The 13167-nt window shown below is 35.4% G+C and overlaps 1 protein-coding gene across 1 annotated transcript in view; it reads right to left on the bottom strand.

Moving 5' to 3' along the window:
- Nucleotides 1-12911, bottom strand: part of LOC118190809 (cubilin-like) — a 413937-nt gene extending 401026 nt beyond the window's left edge. The window contains exons 1-6 of the mRNA XM_085826303.1: nt 12708-12911; nt 12366-12434; nt 9887-9925; nt 7636-7737; nt 927-1030; nt 435-564 (exon numbers count right to left, since the gene is read on the bottom strand). Coding sequence (XP_085682429.1) covers nt 435-564; nt 927-1030; nt 7636-7737; nt 9887-9925; nt 12366-12434; nt 12708-12911 — 648 coding nt within the window. The remainder of the gene's footprint in view (nt 1-434; nt 565-926; nt 1031-7635; nt 7738-9886; nt 9926-12365; nt 12435-12707) is intronic.
- Nucleotides 12912-13167: the final 256 nt, after the last annotated feature.

Genomic DNA, 13167 nt, shown 5'->3' with positions numbered 1-13167 from the left:
TATATATATTAACATAAGTATAAGAAAAATAGTTTATATGAACATAAGAAATGTTAAAACTCAAATAGTGATGCGATTTTTCGGTTTCGAAATATTGTTGGATTTCAACGAATGAGTAATTTATATGTTACTAGCCGCTATGCAGCCAGCTCACCAAACATTAAAATTAAAAGCTGCACAGAATTTTACTCCGCAAAACAACTTTATGAAAAAAAAAAAAAAAAAACTCACAAATTTCAATAAAAATGTATTACACACAAAAAAACTACAACGGTATAACAATATCCCTTCACACAAATATTAATTATCCTAATAAATAAATTAACCAAATTCCCGTTGCCTTCTCTCGACAAACGTCCAGTACCAAAAGAGAAATTCTAATATACTAATATTAAATATTTAGAAAGAAAGAATAAAATTTAGTTTCAAATTACCTGCCCCGGTTGTACACGCTTTTCATTTATGCAAGTCCCATGTCCGCACAGTTCCTGATGGGATGCCATACTGCAGTCATCAAACTTTTGATTGCAATGGATACCGTTCCAATTATTGGCACACTGGCAGCTAAAACGAAATAGATTTAAACTTCGTTATTTGGTATTACATATATAAAAGAAGTATGCTAATTAATGGACTGTCAGATTTTTGTGCGTGTGCATAATATTGAAGTAGCACTAAATTACAGTTCTATTGTGATAGTTCAATACTATGATAGTTTTACTGTGATATTCAATACTATGATATTTCTACTGTGACAGTTCAATAGTCCAACGATGAAATCATGGGAACAGGAAGCTTTAAAATGGCTGTGTTTTTAAAGCTATTTACCCACCTTTTTCACCATCGACAGAAAAACTATTGAACATTTCCCTCCATACTTCAATGCAAATAGTAGATGTTCTCATTCTTCCAAATTTATTTCTTACCTGTATCCACCTTGAGTATTGATGCAAGTAGCTCCATTCTGGCAGCCGAAGCTCGTGCCAGCATAAACAGCACATTCATTAACATCTGTTTCACAAGTCACTCCCTGTAAATAGGCATAAAATAAATTTGCAAATTTTATAAATAACAAACACAAAGTATGGCAGGAGAAAATACATATATGCTGTTCAAACACATAAAAATTATCATTTTTTCCCTTGAAGCAGAAAGAGCTTTAACTCGAAGAAAAATCATATTTGCGTTTGATTATGCAAAGAAGAAAATAACATCTTCTGCAACTTAACATTTTACCGACCACTAACAGTTCAACAGCATACGCACGTCCGACCAGCTCAGCCGCAGATTCTCCCATTCTGATAAATCGTCTAACTAAAACTCTCTAGTACCTTTTATTTCGCTCATCATGAACGGTAAATTTTTTTTAATGGTGTGAAAATGAGGGAGTTTATGAAGCAACGCCCTTAACGCAAGTGAGCAATGTACCTCAATACTACTAATAAAATGCAGGTGATATAGAAAATGGCAATTGTTTATCGCCATGGCTACCGATTGATAGACTGTTTTTAGGTGTATCGAGAAAAAAGCCGATTAATAGGCAATCGGTCGGTAGGCGTTGGCAAAAAAAAGCCGATTAATAGGCTATCGGTCGGTAGGTGTTGGCGATAAAAAGCCGATTAATAGGCGAATTTCTTATTTCCCTGCCAGCGAAGTAGAGGGAGTTGTAATATTTTCTTATGTAAAAATTTACTTTCTGTTCATAGATTAAATTTATTAAACATCCCTAGAACATGTAAAGAATTTCTCTTGCATAATTCTGGGAACATTTCGGGGACATTGGAACATTTTTTGGACAAAGTAGGTGGACATTGGGATATTCCATGTTTGTTCCTAGTAATAAAATGATTATGGGAATTTACTGGATTATCTGATGGACATACTTATGCTGTGTGTGATACTACATTTAAGCTTCAAGGGGTTTACTTGAAATAGATACTCACAGACACAAAGACCATGCTTAACAAATAAACAAAGAAAATGTCACATACACGTCCACTGTGATATTTGACTCACAAGGAAAACGAGGACCTCCATCCAAATTAATATCAGAAAGAAATAATTGATGAAATCATTTGAAAACGAGAGCCAAAATCTTTGCAAAATTGTCACCAAATGAATACCTTGAAAAATATTAGAAAAAGCAAGACTACCAACCGGGTAAAAGAATGACAGACAGCAATATAAAATCATATCCAACCCATATAGAAAGCACTAGTAGTAAGCTTCCGTAACTGGGTGACAGAAGTGACGTCATTTCCGTGTGCCACGTGATTTCATGGCAAAAATAGATAAAAACTCAAACTTCATTCAAAATTGAAAATTGCAGAAAAACCTAAAACATCAAATACTGTTACAAACAGTTAGAATACAAAAAACAAGCTGCTAAGCAAAAACAAACAATTCCACTTGCAGGCAGAGAAACACAATTTTCCGTGCGCAAAACTGAGAGTTAACTTATGGTTCCACTGTGTAAAAAGACACTGAAGTTGGTGCACCAACCAACTTCATTCACTATTCTACTAAGCGTTTCAAATGCAAACAAATGACGTCGTCGTTAGGCTTAGAGCCACTTAAAATTTTAAACTGTTCGTAATCGTACAACTATTACGCGCAGATTAACTAAAGCATGAAAACCTTAACCAGAATATAAGAACAACAAAATTCAATCACTTTTTAAGGCAAAAAAAGCGCAATTCAGCAACATATAAAGAATAAAAAAAACTGAGCTGGCCCAGCTGCATAACCCAGCGAGAAAATATATATATCTAACATACAATTTGTACAATTTCAACGAAAATGGGAGGTGCACAACTATATTTTATAGCAGTCCCCATATGCAAAATGTCACCATTCTAGGGCTACTGGTTTTTGAATTCGTACGTACAGACATCACGAAAAAAAACTCTTCTGAATCCATTTTAAATCCATTTTATAATTCGTTTTGGAAAAATGAGTCCTTTATTTCGTCCCTACGTACAGATGTCACGCAAAAACCTCGTTAGAAATGGATTCGAGAGCGCTCAAAATGGAAATTTTCGTTGAAATGTGATACCCGAAATTTTTCGAGATTACAGTACTTACTTCTTTTGCAAGGAAGTAAAAAATGATATTGCAATCGTTTTGCGTTCAGATCTGTGGCAACAGGCTGATTGCATGAGAAGTTTCCGCGGCTTTCCTCGTGTGTAACAGGATACGAGATAATTTCTATTAAGAAGATTTTTAAGATGCCAGTCCTGATCTCATGCAGAAAGCTCTCGATTACTTTACTCTAATCTGAAAAGGGATCGATTGCAGGCCTTAAATTCACCCGCAGTCCACTGGAGCACAGCTCTGGAACTTCTTATTCTCCAGGTCAAATCGCAGTTCGAGCCGGAACATTAAATAAATTGAGGTTCAGTATTTTACTTTGTTATTTTGCCCTTTGTTAGTTTGGTTTAAATTGTTAACTTCTACTTTTGGCATTTTTATCCCAAAGGACAATTTGCTCAGAGGGGATATTAATTTCGTTTTGGCATTTTGAGGTGGTTCACCATAAATTTTGAGTTTTGGGCATTTTGAGTTGGTTCACCATAAAATTTGAGTTTTTGACATTTTGAGTTCGTTTTACTTCTCAAACTGTTGCCACTTAATATTACAGCCCTGCATAATATTTAAAGAAATTAAATAATGAAGAATCTGCATGAATGTATGCATGTTTATCGCACGATGAAAAATAAAACGGTACCTAGAGACATCAAGTTTGAATAACGTAGTCCTTCACTCGAATATGATCATCTGGAAGCCTACATTTGGAATTTTGAATTTGTTTTATCATCTATTTCATATTTTGTAAAACTTTAACGAATTTTTGATTAACAAACTCAACGATTTCAAAGCGAGTACTGACGGGAAAAAAAATTGTATCTCCAGCGCTTGGAATCGGAAATTCTAAAAATATGTTCCTTTTAGATTATTTTCTGACATTGCTGTTGAATTGAATTCTGTGGTTTAAGTACGAAGAGCGTGGTATTTAATAAAAAAAGATAACAAACAAAACGTAATGAACGCCCCTTTGGGCGTAACATAAAATCCGAAAGATTTCAAATTTTTTACTTTTATATATACTAATTTTATTATTCATTATCTATTATTAGTACAAAGTGCTTTGTCCCTGAGGGATTGCTGTTTCGGTTTTGCGATTTTGCGTCAAATTACGTATTTTGAATTTTGACCGCGTTTGAATTATTGGAATTTTAATCGCCGTAAATTTAGAAGGTATGGCTCCCGTCTTCTTAGCGTGCCTTCGTGGTGTTGTGGTCTGCACGCTGGGCGCGTATTTCAGAAGTCCCTGGTTCGATTCCCGGCGAAGGCATTGCTCATTTTTCCTCTTTCCTGCTTCCAAAAATTACCTTATGTCTCTACAAGTGGCGCCCGAATTAAAAGGGTGGTGGATAATGATTCTCCACACCCAGGATTTGGCGATTGGGTCCCCTAAAACACCCCAGTTGCCCTTTAAAAGGGGGAGTATATAAAGTACCGTATTTATGCGAATCTAATGCGCCATCGAATCTAATGCGCATCCCCATTTTAAAACTTTAAATAATAAAAAAATTGTTTGTTGGCGAATGTAACGCGCATCAATGTTATGAGGAATTTATTGAATCTTATTTTATACAACAATGGATTTGTATATAAACTATAAATTAATGGTATGATAATTTTATTTAAATTTAGATACCATATTTTATACAACAATGGATTTATACATAAAGTAGCAGAACATAGAATTAACCTATTAGTGGGCTATTGTCATGTGAAACAATCATTGTTAATTAGCATTACCGTATATACGGTACCTATCGTAAAATATGAACATGAAATAAATCGTAACATTTCTATCTAGCTAACAGTTTCTACAATCAGTGATTAATAGTAAACGTCTTTATTCACTAATGTTTTCATCACTGGAATCCTCGCAGCTCTCAGAAGCAGATTCATTTCTTCTTTCCTCATTATCGTCATCGTCATCCTCGGCGTTCCAGAGCACGTCATCGTCACTGCCATTCAATGAATTTGAAATGCAGCATTTCTTGAAAGATTTCACAATCATTGGTGCTTCGATGCTTTTCCAGGCAGCAGAAACCCAGTGTGCAACAATGTGCGGTGCAGCACGCTTAATTTTTCCTGTCGGGGTCAATACACGGTTTGGCTCACAAAACCATTTTTCGTACTCCGCCTGAACATAACCCTTAAAGGGTTTATTTATAATAACGTCCAGAGGTTGTAACACAGACATCATCCCCCCAGGAATGATAACAAGATCACTGCCTAGGCTGTGCATCTCCTTTTTTACGTCGTCGTTGAGATGACCACGAAATGCGTCCAGACAAAGCATTGATGATGGATTAGAGAGCCCACCGGGACGGCGTTTCTATACATTTCGGAGCCAATCAAGCATTAATGATTCCGTCATCCACCCCTTCTCTTGGTTTCGAATCAGGACATCATCTGGGAACAGCTTTTCATTCTTAGGGGTTTTAGGGCATGTTTTTCGTTTGAAGATTAAGAAAGGGGGAAGTTTGCACCCGTCTGCTGTTATTGCCAGCATCACTGTTACGCGTTGTTTTTCACATCCCGAAGTTTTGATGATAACTTCCTTAGTCCCCTTCTCCGTAATGCTGTAGTTACGAGGCATATCAAACCAAATTACCGTCTCGTCAGCGTTGCCAATTTGCCCCATTGAAAAATTCTTTTCCTTCCGAAGTGTGATGACATACCGCTGAAATGTTAGTAGTTTTCCCTCAAAATCTGCTGGAAGCTTTTGGCATATTGTTGTACGGCGTCTTAGAGATAAACCCATCCGCTTCATAAACCGATCCGCCCATCCACGGCTAGCCTTAAACTCTTGTTTCGGTATTCCAAGAACTTCAGCCTCCTCTTTTGCTTTATTTCTTATGGTGTCACTAGTCACAGGTTGTCCATTCTTCCTCCTCTCACGTACAAATTCCAAAACTTTTTCTTCAATTTTAGGGTGTCTTCCTTTGCGAGGGCCAGTGAATTTCTTTCTACTAGCTTTAGTTGCAAACAGTGCCAATTTCTGTTGCCGCCACAAGCGAACATTGCTCTCAGCTACGTTGAACTCTCTCCCTGCCTTTCTATTGCCATTTTTTTCAGCATAAAGAATTACTTTACGTTTGAAAGTAGCGTCATATGACATTCTTCTCTGTTTGCCCTCCATTTCGTGACTACGTACTCTGCAGTTTGTATCTTCTATGCAATAATGTGTCTACGATAAATGTAACGGTAAATGTAGTCGAGAAATTTGGTTGACGTCATCGGCGAACTTTGCACTCGAATCTAATGAGCCATCGAATCTAATGCGCACCCCAATTTTGAATACTACATTTGGCCAAAAACGATGTGCATTAGATTCGCGTAAATACGGTATTTCTCCCGCCTTCTTAGCGTGCCTTCGTGGTGTAGTGGTCTGCACGCTGGCCGCGCATTCTAGAGGTCCGTGGTTCGATTGTCGAGGAAAGCGCTGCTCATTTTTCATCCCTCCTGCTTTATAAATAATCTAATAGGTCTACAGATTGACCGTTGGTTTTCGTTAGCTGCGGGTTCTAATTAATCATTGTCCTGGTCACTTCTCCAAACCGGTATATTTGATAATATAAATACTGGTGTTTTTCCATGATATAGAGTACAGAAGAGCTATAGCTGTAAGCAAAGCTATAGCTGATTAAGAAAAGCTATAGCCAATTAAGAAAGCTATAGCTGATTGGTATATATGAATAAAGGTTTAATTAGTTATCGCTACGCATGTTAAGTTTGTATGAGAGATATGCGCCTGGTCGTGCTTAAAAATTAATCGATGGCTATGAGTGTATTTGTCGCGAGAAAAGCGCTCGAATCTGGCGCTCATACCAACACCATTCAACGCAAGTAGAGCCATGTTAAGCGCGAGTTTTCGCAAGCAGAGTCTTTAGTCGTCGGATGATATTTTGTATTCCTATTTTGTGGAGTTTATGTGGTATCGCCAATGTCAGGATCAGGAGAAAGATCAATACCGGGACTATATGATTTGTATTATAATTACAGGGTGTATCGGTACAGCGTTGACAAACTTTCAGGAGAGATAGAATACACCTAGACGATGGGTCGTAATTTCGAACACCTTCTTTAATCTCGTTCGTTGTTTGTTTTTGTCCTCTTACATGTAGGTACTAATGTCTGCTGTACTAAACATAATAAAAAAAGGTTTTTCTCTCTGTTTGTGTCCCTTCTCTCTTGACTTTTATGTCGTAACTATCGCTCTGGAAAGCATTTCCGACCATGCATTCCTATGTGATTTCCCAATGTCTAAGTTATACTCTATCTCTCTTGAAAGTTTGTTAATGCTGGACTGATACACCCCGTATGCAGCAATTATCCGACGCTGGCGATGAGACACACCACGAAGTGAGTACTTTAGTTGCTTTTGTTACATGCGTTTTCGGCATTTTTTTGGGTGGCAGCCATATTGGAAATATCGCTTCTTGGCACCCTTTTTGGCTTGGCAAAAATCGCCAAAAATATCAAGGAGATCCCTATTGTAAAATTTTATGAAATAAAGGTCTTTTATTTAACGTATAATAAATTCAAAATTCTTACCTCCCAGTTTGAAGGGCAAATGCAAATATATCCATTGTATGCATCGATGCAGGTCCCGCCATTTCTGCAAGGACTATTGGTACATTCATTTACTGTCAAAAGCTATAAAATGAAAAATATGAAATCATTCTTATTAAAAAAAAATTTTTTTTTAAATTTCGAATCGAATAGTTCTAGGAGTTTATTTTAATGTACTAATAGTTATTTTCATTTTTTAACCCGCTTTCCTTTATTTCCTGATTTCCCGCCCACAATTCCCTGACAAAATGAGTTTCCAGGATCACGTTTTTACTTAAATGAGGTAGAACCTGTATTTAAATGGGCGTCTCGGTCACTTCAGTAGAAGAGCTTGGAAGTTCTTCGTACAGCGCGTTCTGCCCTCTGGCCACGTGGCTGCTTTATGCGTAACCTTATGACTTTTCGACCATATTGTTACTCTCCTGCTGGTGTTTGACGGTGAGCTTTAAATAAGAGCCAACTCTTATTAACTAGTTAATTCTGTACAGCTTCGGATGGTTTTAGTTTAGCTAGCATTAGATTAGTTTCTTATTTCCAATCTTAAGTTAAAGTCCAACTGGAGGCTTACTGTAAGCCCGAAAGGCGCCATGAGTGAATCATTATTGAGTTAAATAAAAGGGTAATTTAAGCCTTCCTTGGACTTTTCTTTTCCACATGAAGGCAGCGATAATTCGCTACTCAGTTGATAGTATTCTAGCTGCCAAGGACTAGCAATTTAGCTAAAACATTACACGGTATTTATTCCTAATTATATAAATAGAAAACAGGCCATCTACTTCTCATTCATGCGTTCCATGAAGTTTCACGAACTCTTTACTCTTGACTAGAGCATTATAAAAACAATTCTTCTATCTAAGTTTTAACCCTTTAGCATTTTTGAAAATACACATAAAACGCAGCGACCTTAAAGGCAGCCGTTACAATGCACAGAATGTTATCTCAAACAGACGTCAGTGGCAAGCCATGGTAACCGGCGGGCGGAAGTGACGTCAGAAAAAGGGGGCGTGGCCGCCGCCATCTTGGATCATGTGACAACAAGAAGTGAAGCAATGAATTGGATGACACCACTCTGTCTACGTCACTTCCGGTTGCTACGTGATCAAAGATGGCGGCGGCCACGCCCCCTTTCTCTGACGTCACTTCCTCCCGCCGGTTACCGTGGCTTACTACTGACGGCTACCAAATGCGCCATATGTTGTTTTACATCGACACGCAATTCCTTAAGGTTACGGTAATTTTTTAGAGTACAGACAAATAATATAAAAAATATACCCTGTTACTTTATTAGCATTTTAATGAGACTTTGTTTATCTTGAGAGTGATAAGAAAGATTAATATTAATAAAAAGGGCAATGAAATACTTGCACAAAAAACTTTTTCGGGCCACGATTATGCTATCGATATTACACTATCGATGCTTACTTTCTTTTAAAACAATTACCATCGGCTTGCAATCTTGCTTATTTCTGTATAATATAAAACAAACATTTATATTTTGATAGAGTTTTGAAACAGCGTAACATAATTTTTATTTTAAATTAAAAATCTTATACATGTTAAAATCTGTTTTGATCCCAAAACAGATTTATTAGAAAATGTAAAAGTGGATGAATTTTCTTTCAGAGCTCGTTTTCTCTGGCGTGAAATTTAATTTAACAAGTCATGAAACATGATATTTACTTCATGAACATAAAACTTGAATTAACACGAAATTTAATTTAACTAGCCGCTTAAAATTGTAATTTTTAAAAAATATAATGATTTTAATTAATTCAGCTAGTGTAATTGCATAAAAACATTTAATATTTCTAATTAGATTTAAATAAAATGCACTTTTGTTTAGATTTAAATAAAATGCACTTTTGCTTTAGATTTATTAGAATATAAATCAGAATTTTATAAAAGAATTTTCTTTGATAAAATACATTTTCTGTTTGATAACATGTTATAGACATATGCGATTAATGCTTTTAATTTGTACTGAAACACACACTTTCTATGAATAGTGTCACACAATTTACTAAAATTTATAAAATAAATAACACACAATTTACTAAAATTAATAGTTCGTATGAAACTATTAGTATAATTTAGTAGTTCGTATGAATTAATAGTTCGTATGAAACTATTAATTTTAGTAATTATTTGAAATTTAGTTTTAGAAAGTCGTTATGTTGAACGTTAATTTGAATATTCTGCAAACACAAAATAACTTTGATGATCATAAGCTTACCTGTGTTAAAGTGCTTACACTGTCACTAAGTTCTTGCACCTAAAAGATAAAGTTCTGATTAGTGTAAATCCACATTATGCATATTATTTTACGCCTTTTCAAAGAAAGTAAAATTTTGCCACACTTCATATTGGGTTATTTTTAACTCTTAACATGCAGAATATTTCACAGTTATTTATTTACAAGGACTTAAATTATTTAAGCAATTATTACTAATTATTTAATAATTTTATAATTATTAAGATGAAATACTTAAGCTTTTATGCATTAATATGCGTGTTATTGCATCACAAGCATTTTCTTTACTTTTTGAAAGTGGAATTTGTAATGATTGTCTCAAAAAGCGTTACTTTCGCTTTGAAATCAACTATGGCACCAAAACGAAAATCGATTGCTCGACCTATACCTCAAGCACAAAAAAAAAAAAGGTATCACGAGCTTGAGAAATAGATAAGCAAAGTGAAGAAAGCCTGGAAAACGTTCGAATACGCACTGCTCAAGCCCTTTCGTATGAAACGGACGAACAACGGAAGCAAGACTTGAAAACGTCCGATTACGCACTGCTCAAGCCCATTCGTCTGAAACAGACGAGCCACTGGTAGCAAGACTGGAAAGCATTCGAGTACGTTCTGCTATAGCCGTGGGTATTTTATCTAAAACTTTCTCCCAATATTAATATAAATTAACCTAAAATAAATACACAAAATAAATGTTTATGAGCGAAAAATTTATACTTTATTAAAATGCATTTAGTTCAGTTTTATAAAGGATATTTTCAAATCTACGTCCCCATCCTTTCGTTCGTTTTCGCAAAGTCAGCATTACGTGAGTCTTCTTGACGTCATTTGAGTAATATAAACATTAATTAGAGACCAATAAAAATGATGGTAGGCTGTCTCTCTCTCTTTGAGTTTCAAGAGCCGCTGATGTGTAATGCATAGAATTACTAACGGAAGTGTGAGAGTATTATAGAGCAATTAAAATAGACAAAGGATTGTACACACACATATATACATTTCATTTTGTATTGATTGCATATATCCATTCAATACATAATCTTAGATGCCTGCAGTTATATTCATGATAAAAGTTTAATCTGAGCGCCGCCTGAGATAACCACTGACCTGACTTTCTTGTAAAAGTCTTACAGTGTTAATAGTCATCCTGGCAGAAGGAAAAATTTCCTCCGTGTAAAAATATACATATAAATATTACATGGGCATACAAGCCTGTGTATAAGCATAGATATGTTGATTACAATCATTCTCTTGTCAAGTTACATATGATAGATACATAAAATCATGACAGCTATGTGTACATTTAAACATTATATTAAACATTATATGAATTCATATTTACAATAATTTTAGTGAGATAATCAAATTAAACTTGTAATTCATTTACACATTGACTGGATTTTCAATATCATTTAAACTGCTTTACAATATTATTTTTATTAAGTACATACAAACTGGATAGTAATATGCTTACATTACAATAGTTTTGCTCTTACAGTCCTGTTATTATTCTACGGGGTGAGCTATTTTCCTAGTGTTGAAAAGTTTAATCTATAAACGAACTTTCTAGTGTTCTTGGATAGTTACTTGGAACCATATTCAGATTAAAAATATATTCGTAAAATCAAATGCTCTTTTCATTTAGTTTGACGTCTACGTTGAATCATCTTAATAACTGGAATATCTGTATCTACAGTAAACTATTCATCGATCAATAAAGTAGTCTCAGACTATTTCATCAATGCACTAAACAAGAACATCTTCATGTCTCCTGAATTAACAGTTGGATTAATATCTACGGATGCTATAATAAATCATGGCTGTTCATTAACAATTACATTAACCAGACAAATATCGCCTGCTTCTGAATTCTGGATTCTGTTACGTTACTTAACAGTAAATTCTATTGCTACACAATCTGTTACATTCGTCAAATTTCTATAAATGCCAATACCACTAGATTGGCGAATTAAAATAAAATACAGCAAACATCACACGAAGTCTACCAGGCGACCATGCCACTCACACGCGGTGACACATGCGCACAGAGTTTTGACGTCACCAAAATTTCGCTATTTTTGACGCATTTCTATGCATATATCCTTTGTCAAAATTTTGAATTTTTTTGTGTTTGTTAATGTGGTCGTTCACCTATCTAATGATATATTTAGATTGAATATAGCATATGCAATTTCGAAGATATAAGCATTCGCGCACGCCTCAAGTAGCATCTTAATTTTTGTTGTCCCCTCAGACCATTACGGAGGATCGAAATCCTACGTTAGAATTTTTTGTGTATTTTACCATTCAAAAACAAATTTCGTTGTTGCTGTACGGCATAGTTTTACAACATGATATTCACGAGTGTCTGCTTTTGCAAAACAATAAATTTTGCAAATTTTCATAACTTAATTTTTCACTAACAGTTCATATTTCCAGAAGCAAAAAAAAAATATTAATACCTTTGATATAGTACTCCTGATTCCTCTGTTAGAGATGCTATTTTGCCCTGAACCAACAAACTGATTAATCTAAAAAAGAAACGAAAAAAATTATATTTCCATTCGCATGCTTTTAAAAAGATACAAACAATCAAGCTTTCAATTCTTAAACATTTAACTGTATTCCATCTCAAGTAAATCTAAAATACTATAATGATACTGGTGATAGACTAGCAGAGGAAAGTATTTCCATGCCTCAGGTTTATACTAAACCTTTGACTACCTTAAACTACACTCGAGAAGAAAGGTTTTAATTAACAGTTCTTGAAAAGAGGTACCGACACACTTACGGTATCGTAGTACAGGTCCTGGTACTGCTATTGGTTTCAAGGTTGACAGTACAGGCCAAACGGTTCTGTCTCTGTTGTCTTCAGGACATTTGAAGACCCTGAGATATTCCCGTGGCACTAAAACCTGTCCCATTTGCACCAAACGTAAAAATTTGACGCAAATGGGACTGAAGGCAAACGGTTCTTGCTCTCTTGTCTTCCGGACATTTGAAGACATTCAGATATTCTTGTGGCACTGAAACCTGTGCCAACTGAAGGCAAACGGTTCTGGCTCTGTTGTCTTCCGGACATTTGAAGACATTCAGATATTCTTGTGGCACTGAAACCTGTGCCATTTGTAACAAACCTAAAAATGTGACACAAATGCTACTGAAGACGCAAATGCGACCGGAAGAATACAGAGCCAGAACCGTTTGGTCTGTTCACAGTACTGACCAAACGGTTCATGCTCTGTTGTCTTCAGGACATTTGAA

The sequence above is a fragment of the Stegodyphus dumicola genome, chromosome 11 (assembly GCF_044657685.1).
Source record: "Stegodyphus dumicola isolate Sdum_Otavi_A_Nest chromosome 11, ASM4465768v1".
Classification (NCBI taxonomy): domain Eukaryota; kingdom Metazoa; phylum Arthropoda; class Arachnida; order Araneae; family Eresidae; genus Stegodyphus; species Stegodyphus dumicola.
This window is presented reverse-complemented; position numbering and strand designations above follow the sequence as displayed.